The following is a 15,774-nucleotide window of genomic DNA, read 5'->3' on the forward strand; positions in this document are numbered from 1 at the left end:
AATCTGTCCAAGCCCCTTTTAAAGCTATCCAGGTTAGTGGCCATCACCACCTCCTGTGGCACCATATTCCAAACACCAATCATATGTTGTGTGAAGAAGTGTTTCCTTTTATTAGTCCTAATTCTTCCCCCCAGGATTTTCAATGAATGCCCCCTGGTTCTAGTATTGTCTAGTCTAGTATAGCAATCCTGCCCACAGGAGCCAGATCTCACGCACGTACATCTGAACATTAAACCTCATATTAAATTTACAGCTGTAACCGAACGTCCATCATGATCTCATTTCTGATTGCCTGTGGTCTTTTAAATCAGGTACTACCCAAACTACCAGTCCCGCCACTCCAACAGACATTGCAAATGTATCTTCAGTGCATGAAACATCTGGTATCCGAAGAGCAATACGCAAAGACCAAGGGAATTGTGGAGAAGTTTGGAGCGGCTGGGGGCCCAGGAGAGATCGCGCAGCAAAAGCTTCTAGAAAGACAGGGGAAAACCGAGAACTGGGTAAGCGCTTTTTCCCTCCAGAGTCTCATCACGCATGTCGGACGCTCCCGGAAGAAACAGTTACACCAGGACACATGAAATTGCCTTATACCAGTGATGGCGAACCTTTTTGAGACAGAGTGCCCAAACTGCAACCCAAAACCCACTTATTTATTGCAAAGTGCCAACACGGCAATTTAACCTGCATACTGAGATTTTAGTTTAGAAAAACGGTTGGCTCCGAGGAGTGCGTTACTCAGGAGTAAGCTTGGTGGTAGTTGGTGGCTTTGCTTTGAAGCAACCATTCATCTTTTCCAAAGGGTGAATCATGACCCTAGGAGGGTTTACTCAGAAGCAAGCCCCATTGCCAGCAACCAAGCTTACTCCAAAGTAAAGGATTGCACTTTTGTTCTTTGCATGAAAATCAGTGGGGTTTAACAGCGCTTAACAGGTTTACCTACACTGCTTCCCCAAAACTTGGTCTTAGGTTTAATGCTAATAATCAAGCCCAGCAGCCCAGGCCAGCCTAGACGTGGGGGGGCCACTCTGTTTGCGCGTGCCCACAAAGAGGGCTCTGAGTGCCACCTCTGGCACCCATGCCATAGATTCGCCACCACTGCCTTATACTGAAATCAGACCATTGGTCCACCACAATATTGGTGTTTTCCGCACGCCACAATTACCACAGAATAGAACCAGGATCATACATCCTGGGTTGTTTGTATCTCAGTTTCTCCCTCTGCATGGCTGTCGATTTCCATGAAGGAATAGAGCTGAAGCACTCCAGTTTAATTTGCATGAGCCCCTGGTTTATTTGTATTTACAACGCAAACAGGGGGGCGTCCCCACTGGGTGCTCTGCTGCTGCCGCTGCCTGGCTATCCCCCTTGGCTTCTTCCTTTTGCTTGGCTCCCCCACCACCACCACCATAACTGCCACTCATCCGAGCACAGGAGGGAGAGGAGGGGGAGGATGAAGGCACTATCTTGCCCCTACAGCGGGACAATGCCCAGCTCACTGTTCACCAAATGGGGTGACCAGAGGTGGTGGCAGAGGAGGAGGAGGAGAGGGCAGTGGCAGCAAGACCCTGGACTGGTGCAGGGGCAGGGAGAGCAGGCGGAGAGGCAGGAAAAATAAACCGGCTCTTCTCCTGCGGTGTTCGCATGGCAGTGGGATATTTTTTTTAATCGCCATTTTAACCATTTTTGAAAACCCCGGGATAAGGGAAATCTCATGGGGCGGGCCCGATTTAGGACCAGAAGTCGTGCAGAAATCATGCGTCGACCGGGATATTTCACCTCCCCATCCCAGGATATTTGGACCCTGCGGAAAACGCCATTGTCTACTCAGACCAGGTCTCAAGCAGAGGACTTTCACACTACCTGGACCTGGTCCATTTAACTGGTGGTGCCAGGAATTGAACATGGGATCTTCTGCATCCCAAGCAGATGCTCTGCCACTGAGCCCAACCCTCTCCTTCTTATCTGTGTCCAAGCTTCCCTTCTGTCCTCCCCAGCATCAGAATTCACAGAGCCACTGTGATGTCACGGAATGTATATGAACATTCCAATCACAGAATCAAGGCACGCTGTTGCTCTGGAAAGATAAATGAATGGTTAGTGAGGAAATATATTCTTGCGGGACCCAGGGACACAAGGTGTGGTGCATGATGGTAAGGAAAGACAGAGGTACTTTTGGTGAGAAGACTGAGAGAATGAGGGTAGGAAGAAGATGCGAAGAAAACCCAGAGGTGAGGCAATGGGGGAAGGGTAAGCAGCAATGGGGGAAGGACAATGGGGGAAGGGTAAGCAGCAATGAGAACCAGAGAGAATGGGTAGAAGAGACATAGGCTTGAGAGGCGCTATATCAAAGTAGGCAGAAGTTTAGGAAAAATGATAAATTTAGGAAAGATTATTTATCCCCAAGTTTTGGAAAAATGATTTATCCCCAAGATAAATTCCACCCAGTGGATTCTGCACCTCCATTTCTATCAGACCCTCACAGTGCAAACCCATTACAGAACAGCTAATTTGTCAAACTGGTGACGTCTTATCGTGATCCTGATTTTTAAACATTCAGAACCTCATTGGTCTTTGTTTCTCGTGTTGACCCTTTTAAAATATGACAAGATTGCTCCTCTTTGAAGCATTTTCAATATCTTGTTAAACGCAGTATGTTATTCTCAAATTTCTTTGACGGAGGGAAGCAATAATGCACAATAGAACTGCGATAATGTGCAATAATGTTTGTCATAACGTACAATAGAACTGTGAAGGGTTTTTTCCTCCTTCCGTAAAAAAAACTCTATCTGTTTACAGTGAAACTCAAAGGGATGATGTAATTCAGAAGAAAACTAATTTAGAATGGGACTTGGTGGCTTGAATGAAGGTTTTACCCTTTCTGGCTCTAGGGAATATTGGGGGGGGGGGGGATGACTTTTGTTTTCAGTGTCTGTTCCAGCAAATCTCAGAGGAGTTTTATTTCAGCAGAGGCCCAAATTCCAAACTGTTGATGTGTGTAAGATGTGGTCATCCGTAACCTTGTTGTCTCCATAGGTCCTAGAGTACTGGCTAGAGGACATGTATCTGAACAACCGATTGGCTCTCCCAGTGAATTCCAGTCCGGCCATCATCTTTGCTCACCAGCGTTTCCAAGACGCAAACGACCAACTGAGGTAAGGTACCTTTGATCCTCCCATCCTGCGCTGCTGTCAGTTGATAATCGAAGGCGTGTGGAGAAATGATGTTCCCAAGTCCTTATGCAAGGAGGTAATGGGGGCAGTCACATGAAGGCAACACTAAACGACCCATCTTACCTGGAGGTTGTGCCTCAGAAGGTTCTAGAAAGACCAGGGCTGATCTGGATTTGTGCAAGATGAGAGGGTACTTCAAGTATGTGGGCTGTGGACCAGAGGCGTACCAGGGGTAAATGGGGCCTGGAGACAAATTGTCTCCAGGACGCCCCCCAGGCTCTGCCCCTGCCCCGCCCACCTCGGCTCTGCCCCCACTGCCCTCGACCCCGCCCATGTCAACATCGCTTCCTGCTCCCCAAGCCCCACTCCCCAGCCTCAGTGCTTATAAAAGAAGGTCTCCAAGGCCGGGACTACAGTCTCTTCTGGCCTGCCCAGAGGGGAGGTCAGAAGAGACTGCCGGCTGCCGGCTGGGAGCCCAGCCGGCAGGGGGGAAGGGAGGGAGGGAGGAGTCCAGGGCGGGGTTGAGGGTGGTTGGAGGCAGCAGGAAGTCCTGCTGTCTCATTTGCATGCCTTGGATAGGGTCGAGGCACATGAAAACGACGAGATAGCAGGACTTCCTGGTCACGGGGGGGGGCAATTTTGCGCCCCGCACGTGACCAGAAGAGTGGTGCCTGGGGACAAGGGGTATCCCTTATCCCTAGGCAGATACGCCACTGCTGTGGACTATGAAAGACTTACAAGGTCCAAACCAGCCTTTTCATTGGGGGCTGAAGAGCAGTCAGTGTATCACACCCATACCATTGTTTATTGATTTGTTCCAATATTTGGGGGCAATTTGCCCGGAGAAGAATACTTCAGTTGATCCTGAAAATCACAGGCTACTTACTTCGATGAGTCAATCACAAAATGGCTGCCTCCAGAAGGAGTCGTTGGCCACTGTGTGAGACAGGGTGAGGGACTAGATGAGCTATTGGTCTGATCCAGCAGGGCTCTTCTTATGTTCTTACACAATAAGGATGGAGCAACTCAGGAGAGATATCAATCAAATAAAAAAAATAATGCAGCATCCTCACCTCAGGAGCAGCAGTGGCGTAGGAGGTTAAGAGCTCGTGTATCTCATCTGGAGGAACCGGGTTTGATTCCCAGCTCTGCCGCCTGAGCTGTGGAGGCTTATCTGGGGAATTCAGATTAGCCTGTGCACTCCCACACACGCCAGCTGGGTGACCTTGGGCTAGTCATAGCTTCTCGGAGCTCTCTCAGCCCCACCCACCTCACAGGGTGTTTGTTGTGAGGGGGGAAGGGCAAGGAGATTGTCAGCCCCTTTGAGTCTCCTACAGGAGAGAAAGGGGGGATATAAATCCAAACTCTTCTTCTTCTTCTCTTCGTAACTGGATGGTAGACACAGTGGATGGATCAGCTGCAACAAGAGGTATCTATACCTCGTCATGTGGAAAGGAGACGTCAAAGATCGTGCTTTGCAAAGCAAAACACATTCAGTGCATTTGCTGTCTTAAATGACACCAAATAAAAATATTGCTAGAAGATGGCTTGTGACCTATTTCCACCCAACAAGCCATCTTCGGGGAGATAGTACCCCGAGGGAATTGCTTCTGTTTTGTTACAGTTACACCTTGGTGCACTGTAACTAATGCGAGCTTGTCATCAGCTGTAAAATGAGATGTTTCGATCCCAAAGAGAAGTGTCCTTGTGGTCAGTTTCAAGCCGCATTGAAATCAATGAGTGCGAAGAAAGAAGAAGAAGAAGAATTTGGATTTATATCCCCCCTTTCTCTCCTGCAGGAGACTCAAAGGGGCTGACAATCTCCTTGCCCTTCCCCCCTCACAACAAACACCCTGTGAGGTAAGTGGGGCTGAGAGAGCTCCGAGAAGCTGTGACTAGCCCAAGGTCACCCAGCTGGCGTGCGTGGGAGTGTACAGGCTAATCTGAATTCCCCAGATAAGCCTCCACAGCTCAGGCGACAGAGCTGGGAATCAAACCCAGTTCTCCAGATTAGATACATGAGCTCTTAACATCCTACACCACTGCTTCTCGGACAAATGGAGGCCTCTAGAAAGTCAGGGGCCCACGACATGCACACAATTCTCATGTCGCTACTAAATATCAGAATCAGTTTGGAAGGCTAGTGAAAAAAATCCTTTCTAACAGCCTTTAGATATTCTAATAGACAACAGGGTAAGCCCATTCCTAAACACACTGGGCATGCCATTGATTCACAAAGCAAACCGAAGCAGAGTTACACTCTTGTAAACCCACTGACTTCAATTGAGCTTAAAGAATGTAACTCTGTTTAAGATTGCTCTGTCCCCTGCGTTTGCTGCAAGATATCTATCCATAAGGCCAGGATATTTCATTTTTATTTATTTAATTTATAGGTGGGTTACAGAGCATAAGTGAAAGCAATGATGATGATGAGACATTTGATAAGCAATGTAATAACACTAGGATTACAAAACGTCTGAAACAAAGCAAAAATTAGATTCACAGCGGGAATCAATTGGCTTTTGTGGGTTTTCCAGGTTACATGGTTGTGGTGTGGTAGTTTTTGCTCCTCACGTTTCACCCACATTTATGACTGGCATCTTCAGAGGCATGCCATGCTAAATTGTTTCTAAGGCACAGACAGGGATAAATGATTGAGTGGTGGAGTTTATGTTTTGTCCACCTCACAGGTGGGAGAGGGGCGAGGCACATTTGTATGTGTCCAGGGCCCTTTCCCCACTTACCTTAAGCCCCGCGCTACTCTCCGCAAGTAGCACGGGGTCCCACTGCACTCCCCACATCAGGGGCGGCAACAGCGCAGCTGCCCCAATGCTGCCGCTCTTGCGCCCCCTCAGCGCGCGGCATCCCTGGCGCTGGCGAAAACGGCACCTTTGGATGACCCCGCGCAGAGCGCAGGGTCGTGGGGACGCCCGGACGCGCGCCAGGGATGCGGCGCTCTCAGAGCAGCACGCAGCAATGGCGGCAGCAGGAGAAGTGGGGAAAGGCCCCAGGTAAAGTTCATAAGTATTAGACATGATATGTTTAAAAATGCAGTGTTGTGGTGGGCTAGTAAACAATGCTGGTCTAGATGGACTTTGGTTAGATTCAGCAGCCTTTTCAACATTTTTTGAGTATTTATTTTTGAACTTCAAGGTCTGAAATTCTGTATACCACCATGTGTGCATACTTTTTGGGGGATTTAAACTTGCAGTCAATTCTGTGTGAGCTTGCAGCCAAGGATCTGCATACCCCGACTACTTACTATTAAGTTCAATCTATGTCACGACAACTTTTTAAAAAGCTAGCATCTGAACGCTGATCAAAATTACTCTGTTTTCCATAGGCCGTGTATGAGACTACTTAAAAAAAACACACCCTATTTTAAACACTGAAATGGATACCTATTTCCTCTTGTTATCTGAATAGCTTCATTGTGATATTTGTTTTGTAGGAAACTATATTTTGCATCTCTCCAGAGAGTGTGTGTGAACAGTCTTAGTGTATAGGAGTTCACTTCAGAAACGGGGGTGGGGGACACAAATATCATTAGGACAAAAAAAACCCCACAATTTTTCCTGTTACTCAGATGTCAAGACAAACATCAGATCGCAGAAGCTAAGTAGGGCTGGCCCCTGTTAGGATTTGGAGAGGAGGCTACCAAGGAAGCCCACGGCTGATACACAGCAGCAAGTAATGGCAAGCTACCTCTGTGTGTCTCTTGCCTTGGAAACTCCACGAAGTCGCCGTCAGTCAACTGCAACTCGGTGGCCCTTTCTACCACCACGTAGGCTGCCTTACTGCATGACGCAACCATGATTCTGTGCCTGTTTAGTCTACAGTAAATCTAGTATGCAACTTAACTTGTGCTCAGTTGCTTGACACAACAGTTACATACTGATTGCAAGTTGCAAGTCCTCTGTGCAACAGTCCTGGTATTATTATTACTACTACTAGTAGGGCACCTTTGTCCTATTCAGAAGCTTATAGAAAATTAAAAGGTCAACTATTGGATGGAGAGTTCTCTACCCTAATCACCGCAGCCAAGAAAACGTGCTCCCCCCCTGTATTTTTCTCTCCCATTTGAACGGGGCCACACCCGGCTCAAAGGAGAGCCATAATGCTCGCCAGGTTTAATGCTATGCCTTCTGTCTTGTTACATGGCAGATTTAATAAGCAAGAAAAGGCTAAAAGATTGTGCCCATGTAACGATGGCTCAGTTGAATCTCTGACCCACCAATTACTACACTGTCTCAGATTCAAGGAAATCAGACCCAAGTATGTGAATCTTACTCCTTTACATTTACCCCATCTCCCCCCATTTAATTAGATTACACTACTTGTTGGACAACCCTGATCCTTCTCTCTGTATGATAGTGGCAGACTTTCTCCTGGAAATTACTAAACGCCAGTAGATTTCCTTCGACCTAACATTCATTTCCTGTATTGTATATGCTTTTTAATCCATTTTTTATTATTGTTGTACTGTTGTCTATGCCAATAAAGGCTTGCTATGCTATGCTATACTAGTAGGGCACCGTGAATGTGCAGTGTGAAAATAGCCCAACACCGCTGCACGTCCAGCAATTTATCGTTTCCGTCTTTGACTTGCAGGTTTGCCGCCAACCTCATTTCTGGAGTCCTTGATTATAAAGCTCTGCTGGACACGTAAGCAGGCAATTTGTTTCTGGAGAACATAATGCATCCGCGCTACAGTCAGAGTACAAAGCCAGCCCGATTGTATCAGGCAGCAGTTCAAGGCTACGTTTTCACTACAAACTAGTTTGCCATTACTGAGGAGGGTCTCAGTAAAGCTCAAGCGCTGATTCTTTTGATAGGGAAGCTTTCTGGATTCCATTTCCAGTGGATTCAGCCTGGGAAGCATGTGTGAAAGTAATCCAGAATAGCTCTATCTACTAAGCGCATGTGACTTTCAGTATCGCTACATTTCATGGTAATATTTTTTTCCAAAAAAAAAGAATAGCTCAATACAGGGCACAGTTGTGAACTTGCCAACTTTCTTTTTAAAAAATTAACCATCAGCCCTCGCTCTATCACAAAATTGCAACGCCAAGGATTTCATACACTCAAAGCACATATTATCTCTGCTATGTGATCAATACAATTGTGAGTTCCCCATGGGAACTCAACTTAGAAATGCTGCAGTTCTGACTGGGGCCATTTCATGTGGAAGGAAGGCACTGCCTTCCCACTGTCCCATTTTCCCACGCCAGCAGGGGCTGATGGGAATTGTAGTCCATGAACATCTGAAGCGCCAGAGATGAACACCTCTGATCTAACATATGGGGTCATCAATTTATTAATCTCCCCCCAAATATACAATAAAGCTCAAAACTTCAACCTGCATTGCAAATGATGTACATGAGCCTGGAAGAAAGTATCCAAAGAGGATGTTTCATTTCTCCCTAGGCTTCACATCTGTTTGCAGATCTCCTGAAACATCTGCATCGCTTGCAGAATGCTTTCAGTTTGGACCAGTGCATTTTTACATGACACAAACACTTCATGTTCATTTTTTGGTATCCTTTTAGCATCGCTCATCGCTGAGAACCGTACATTGCACGAGGGATATTTTTTTCCTTCACCTCTCAATAAGATTCTTCCGTAAAATCCAAACCCTCAGTCTCTCAAGATGCCTTAACTGTAGCCTGGGACCCTGTCCACACACGACAATGTTACAACTTACTGGTGCATTGATGGACAGGGTGGGGGAGGAGGGAAGGTATGTGCGAGTCTTTATTTTGCATGCTCTGCTGTTTGTGTTTTCGACGCTCGCCCACTGAATGCAAATAGAACAACTGCATAATGAAGTTATATAGACATGTCAAGAATTCTGTATTTCAGCTTGGGTCTGGTAATCCATCTATTGCCTTCTACTTTAATTTTATTTCGGTATGATTCTATTTGCGTTGTGTTTAACCTAATTGTCAACCGAACAAAGGACAGATTAGATTTCTTTCCCCTTCTGTCTACCCCTTTCTCTCTCTCTTTCTCTCTCTCCCTCTCTGTTGCTCTGTTTCTCTTCTTCTGTTCTCCAGCCATGCTGTACCTGTTGATTTTGCTCGTGGACAGCTGTCTGGTCATCCTCTCTGTATGAAGCAATACTATGGGCTGTTTTCTTCCTATCGTCTTCCAGGACATACCAAAGATACCCTCGTGGCCCAGAAAAACAATATCATGCCAGAACCGGAACATATCATTGTCGCTTGTAACAATCAGGTGGGTGGAGATTAGAATTTTGCTCTGTCTCCTTGCGCAGTCGTTGCAACAACTAAGTTTACGTTACTCTTGAATCAACCAAACACATCTTTGTGATGGTGGGTAGAATGGGGGGGGGGGATTTTATTCCTAGCAAAAATGTAACAAGAGTGAATAACGGGCGCTTGGCCTATTTCCCCCTCTCTTTGCAGCGATCATGTTTGCCCGAGAACAGTCTCCCCATTTGAATGCTCGACACACATTCTTCAATGCCAGCAAAGCAACTCTCATGCAAAGCATGCCCCTTTTTGTGCACATGGTGAACTCTTAGCATCAGGACCATGGTACTCATGAAGACACCTTCCCCCGTCCCTGCCCTCGTGCCATTTTCTAGCCTGAAACAGTCCTGGGGGGTGGTATTAGAATCCTTGGAGGATTCATGGATATCCCGAGATAGCATTCTCCTGAAACTGTTTCACGTTGGGAAAATGTTGCCAAAGGACCGACCGAATTCCATTTTCCGTGTGCGCCATGTTCCGGATTCTAATCGGGAACCATAGACTCTGGAATTAAGAATAACCCTCAAGTTGCTTGTGCTTGTGACACAAAGGAAACACTTCTTCACACAACGTGTGATTGGTTTTTGGAATATGCTGCCACAGGAGGTGGTGATGGCCACTAACCTGGATAGCTTTAAAAAGGGCTTGGACAGATTTCTGGAGGAGAAGTCGATCTATGGCTACCACTCTTGATCCTCCTTGATCTGAGATTGCAAACCCAGCAGACCAGATGCTCAGGAGCAGCAGCAGCAGAAAGCCATTGCTTTCACATACTGCACATGAGCTCCCAAAGGCACCTGGTGGGCCACTGTGAGTAGCAGAATGCTGGACTAGATGAACTCTGGTCTGATCCAGCTGGCGTGTTCTTATGTTCTTAACATGGGGACCCCCCGGGACGGATTCCAAGGCTTTGCTGAGTAGCAACCAGAGAAAAGGCTCCTGAAAACAAAGAGTTAACCTTTGTTAACTCAGCTTCTGATTGGGCAGCCACTAGAGAGTCAGAATTTTGATTAGTGCTGAGAGTTCTGAAGCTGGTGACAGATAGTTGGTTTTGAGAGCTTCAGAGACAGAGTGAATTGCTCTGTTTGCTTGGTTAAATCATCTCTCTTGGTGAGGAAACCTTTAGTCGATTAAGCTTGTCTGTTCTAAGTTTCCTACCTAGCAGCCTAGCACTGTAAACACACCGGATTTGTTCTTGGCTCTGGGATGATATACTGAAGGGAATGAACTGGCAGGTTTTAATTTCTGTAGTATCTACAGAGTGGCGGAGGAACTCTTCCGAGAGGGATCAGAAGAGAAACTGCTAATATTTTATCCATCATAACCCCAGACCCAATTTGAGTATCCTATCATTTGTGAAAAGGTCACAGTATCTCCAGTGGTGAGATCCAAAAATTTTAGTAACAGGTTCCCATGGTGATGGGATTCAAACTGTGGCGTAGCGCCAATGGGGCTAGGCAGGGCACAATGGGGGCATGACCGGGCATTCCAGGGGCGAACATTCCTGGGCGGGGCTGTGGCAAGGACACAGCCACTGCGCCGGTCCTTGGGTGGGAAACGAATGCACGCAGGCGCAGGCTGCCATGCACGCTGGTGCACCTCCTGCTAAACTGCTTCAAGTTGTGCACGCTACTGCTGAGAGGAGGGGTGTAACTAAGGCAAAAATCACGTGGCAAAATCACCAATTAGTAACCCCCTCTTGGCACACACAAATAATTAGTAACCTACTCTCGGGAACCTGTGAGAACCTGCTGGATCCCACCTCTGCCCAGACCCAATTTGAGTATCCTATCATTTGTGAAGAGGTCACAGTATCTCCACACCACATTACATCACAAGAGGTGAAGGACATCTGGCTTTCCATGCAGAAAGGGGTATTCTTCCAATCCTAAGCAATTAAGCTGCCCACATTAAAAGTTTCCCAATACCCATTGTTGACTACATACCTCTGAAGAACGTCAGTTCTTTTTCCACGGTCAGCATAGCTAAGTGCTGACGTTCGACTCAGGGAGTACCACATCAGTCTGGCTGGTGGTAGAAAGTCCCAGCCATCCTTTGGCGACCCCATAGGGTTTCCAAGGTACCCTGGACTTCCTTGGTGATCTCCCATTTGAATACTCACCAGGGCTGACCCTGTTTAACTTATGATATCTGATGAGATCATGCTAGGCACATTAGCCTTACCCATCTAAAATGAACCCTCTTTTTGCCTCTTGCCGTAGCCGCTACAAAATGTTGTAATGCTGTTTTAATGGTTTTAAGGATACTACAGAGCTTATATTACATTTGTATTTCTTTTAATTTATGCTCTGTCTGTCTATGTTCCTTTGTACACTGCCCTGAGCCCTTCGGGGGAGGGTGGTATATAAGTCCAATAATAAATAATAAATAAATAAAATAAAATATTATTTTCTGTTATGGTAGGGAATAGTTTAATGGGGAAGAGATGCAGCGTACCTCCCCAGCCTGAAATGGAACCTCAGCCTGGTGTACCGGTCAAAAGCAGTGAACTCTAATTTGGAGAACAGGATTTGATTCCCCATTCCTTCACAGTAATGGCAGACTTTTATCTGGTGAACTGGATTTGTTTCCTGCTGGGTGACCTAGTCACAGTTCTCTCTGAATTCCCTCAGCCCCATTTACCTCACAAGGTAAATGTGGGGAGAGGAAGGGAAGGGAGTTTGTGAAGATTCCTTACAGGAAAAGAACAATTCCTTACAAGACAGAAAAATTGGATATAAAAGCTTAACTCTTCTTGTTGTTGCTGCTGTATCGCTAGATTCTGCTGAGAGTCTAAACCGGGCCCCCATCCCTCTAAATCAGGGGTAAGGAACCTGCGGCTCTCCAGATGTTCAGGAACTACAATTCCCATTAGCCCCTACCAGCATGGCCAATTGGCCATGCTGACAGAGGCTGATGGGAATTGTAGTTCCTGAACATCTGGAGAGCCGCAGGTTCCCTACCCCTGCTCTAAATTAAACCAGACGGTGTATGTGCAATCCATTGATGTATGACCTTTGTTCTCATATGTGCCGCTTCCTCTGCAGTTTTTTGTTTTGGACGTTGTCATTAACTTCCGCCGTCTCAGTGAGGGGGATCTGTTTACTCAGTTACGAAAGATAGTCAAAATGTCCGAGAACGAAGAGGAGAGATTGCCTCCGATTGGTCTCCTGACCTCTGACGGCAGGACAGAGTGGGCCGAGGCCCGGGCTATCCTTGTAGAAGGTAAGCATGAACCCCACATCCCCAAATCTGTCTGTGATTTCTCTATGACCATTCCATGTTTCAAAACAAATGCTTTTCATCTCAGGTCTGAACTGACTCACAGTCCAATGCATTCATTAGCACTTGGCATCAAGACGTGCATAAAATTCAGATCTCAGCATACAAATTTGAAGCAAATTGGATAAGCATTTATAATTACAGTCTGATAACCTTCCAACCACATAATATTACAGTCTGATAACCTTCCAACCACATAATTGGCCAATAATATTACACCTGGTTCTCAGACCAATGTTGTAAGCTTGCGTCTGAATAATATCAGCAAATCATATGACTGAATTTGAAAATTCCTCCCTAATTTAAAAAAAGTAGGTGTGGAGGAGAAGATTTGAAGTGTTTTTGTGTGTGTGTGTTTGTATACAGGAATGTTTAGCACAAACGAAAAAGGGGAACAAAGTTTAACCCCACAATAATGGAATGAAGAACTCAAAGGTTAAAACAATACAAATAAATGCCTGCTATTTACAAAATTATAAAAACATAGAAAATATTTATTGCAGATTAAAACCATCAGTACATGTAAAAGGCCTACTAGTTGTAGCTATTTGTGTTATGTGTAAGTGAATATTTGTACTGTAGGCTATTACATTAAGCTATGTAGGTTATTATGGGTCCTAAATATGTACTGATGGTTTTAATTTGTAATTTACATGTACTGATATGTATGTATGTATGTATGTATGTATGTATGTATGTATGTATGTATGTATGTATTACAATTACAAAATTATAATTATATATACATATAATTGGGTATCTAGGAAGACTGGGTATCACATTGGGTATCTAGGAAGACTGGAGAAGTATCCATTCGCTCAATGAGAAAGCAATACAATTCACCCCTTCTGGGAGATCAGTGGGAATTACGGATTCGGTGCTTTCTCAGGACAACAGAGTGCTATTGAGAGCAACTGGAGATCTTGTCAATTACCCAGGTCAAGCGTAGCTCTTGTACCCTGGGCTGGACTGGCGCAAGTGAGAGAGGGCAGGCCATTAGCCCACTGGGAAATTCTCTGCTATCTGTAACAGCCACTTGGCCCTTGTCAGGGTCTTAGCTAGTTCCAAAGCCAGGTTTTAAATGTATCTTCTCCAGTTTGCACTGCACTTCCATATTTTTCTCTTTGGCACTGAAAAATATTTTAAGGGCTCAGATGTGAAGCATCAGGAAAAAAATAGGAGGGATTCATTAGCAAAATTCCATGCATTATATTTGTACTGTTTTTCCCAGTAGAGTTAATGGAAGAATCCGCAGCGGGAGAGAATTGGGGGAAATAGGCTGAAGAAGGGCAAAAAGGCCCTTCCCTACACCGCTTTCCACATCAAACTAGCAGTCCCCAATTCCACAGACAATAATGGGAGCATAAATGCATGGACATTGGAGGTCCAACTATGAATTTCCTCCATCAGGTCTCTTTCGGACTTTAGTTAATGTAATGAATAAGGAATATTGTCCCAAGATCTATCTTTCTCCTCCCCATTGGGAAGAAAGCCAGGGTACAAATGAAGTAAATAAACATCTTATGATATTGGCGATATCCCCACTGCCAATTAATCCTGGGACACTCGCCCAAAATATCCAGGTTTCACGAAGAACTCCCCACAGCTGAACTGCCGAACTCAGATTTATCACGGTTCTGGTGCCTCCCCCCCCCCCATCCCGTGTTTTTCCTGAACCTGCATGAATGTGAACCTTTTAAAAAGAACACGTCTCCAGACTGATGGGGAGGTTCAGGGGTCTGATGTGGTTTCAAATTTCTCAACATACAGTGACACAAATGCCTTCCAGCCAATTACAGCTCAGCATTTTCTGTTCGCTGGGCTGAGGCTATCGTTGAAACGTGTGCACGAGGGACCGAGAACCACTCTAACATGGGCACAAGAAAACAGGAACCGGTCAAACATGGGCACAAGGGGTCAATCAGAAAAAAAGCTGCAAATCGTGCATACACATTTTTGTGCTCATATTACCATGTACTGTTGTGATTTTTAAAAGTTCCCGGTCCTACATGGCACGAGAGCCAATCAGGATAGACCCTCCAAGCCGATCGGGTGTAAGTGGGGATTGTCACATTCTTTGAAACCAAGATAGGCATAGATGCCTTCACTGGAAACATGCTGCAGTGGGGAGATTGAAACCTCGATGAAAAGGTGCAGTTCATTTTGAAACCTGGTTGTATCTGTATTTAATTTTCAGTGGGGATTCAGCCATTTAGAATGGGGTGAGTTGGACTTAAGACATTAGTCTCCTTCGAGGCTATATCGAGCATTCAAAACTCATTTCTGGGCCTCATCCAAGGAAACGGCATGAATTCCACAGCTAATAGTAATCAGCCTTCAATGGGTGATTTTGCACAGGCCAAATAGAACAGGTTCAGGCCCTTTTAAAAAGATTTTGGGGTAGGGAAAGTTCCGTGTCAAAAAACGGACCGGAAAAATTATACAAGACACACGTATGCTGCTAAAGTGGCATTCAATGTATTACCCTCTTATATTTCTAATCATACATAAAATACAAGTGCAACAATGCTTATTTGTATTTCTATTCCAAGTGAACTTCCTTGGAAGGAGCGCAGGGATTTTCTCACACGTGCTGAAACAGTTCACTCTCAGTTTAGTGCACACTCAAAACAGTCCAACGTATTAGTCCTGCTCTTCATATATTTGTATCCAAAACCATAGTCATAGGATATTAACCTGACATTTACAAAGTTCTTATTCTTCAAGAGTATGTTGTTATTCTGGATACGTGGCTGAAATCTTACGTGAGCTCCTGCTGGAGTCCATTTAAAGGAGCCTTGTTGCAATGCGGAGAAAAATTCAGCAAGCAAAAAGTTCAGCAAGCAAGTCGCATAACTAAAGCTTTTCGATGCCTTCTTCAGTGCTCCGTCTTCAATAAGCAATACAATAGATTAAAATTCTATAAACATATATACATTCTCATAAATCTATATGTGTCTATTTTTAAACAGATTTAATAAATACATGTTAATAAATATTTACCCAAACGGTGATATGTTAAATATATGTGTGTACATTCATTT

The 15,774-nt window shown here is 45.2% G+C and overlaps 1 protein-coding gene across 2 annotated transcripts in view; it reads left to right on the top strand.

The window, feature by feature from the left end:
- CHAT (choline O-acetyltransferase) overlaps positions 1-15,774 on the top strand; it is a 93,793-nt gene that overhangs the window by 47,661 nt on the left and 30,358 nt on the right. For both annotated transcript variants that reach the window (XM_048506248.1, XM_048506249.1), the window contains exons 3-7: positions 312-503; positions 3,037-3,155; positions 7,785-7,838; positions 9,230-9,410; positions 12,496-12,673. In XM_048506248.1, the coding sequence (XP_048362205.1) occupies positions 312-503; positions 3,037-3,155; positions 7,785-7,838; positions 9,230-9,410; positions 12,496-12,673 (724 nt within the window). The remainder of the gene's footprint in view (positions 1-311; positions 504-3,036; positions 3,156-7,784; positions 7,839-9,229; positions 9,411-12,495; positions 12,674-15,774) is intronic.

The sequence above is a fragment of the Sphaerodactylus townsendi genome, linkage group LG08 (genome assembly GCF_021028975.2).
Source record: "Sphaerodactylus townsendi isolate TG3544 linkage group LG08, MPM_Stown_v2.3, whole genome shotgun sequence".
Lineage (NCBI taxonomy): Eukaryota > Metazoa > Chordata > Lepidosauria > Squamata > Sphaerodactylidae > Sphaerodactylus > Sphaerodactylus townsendi.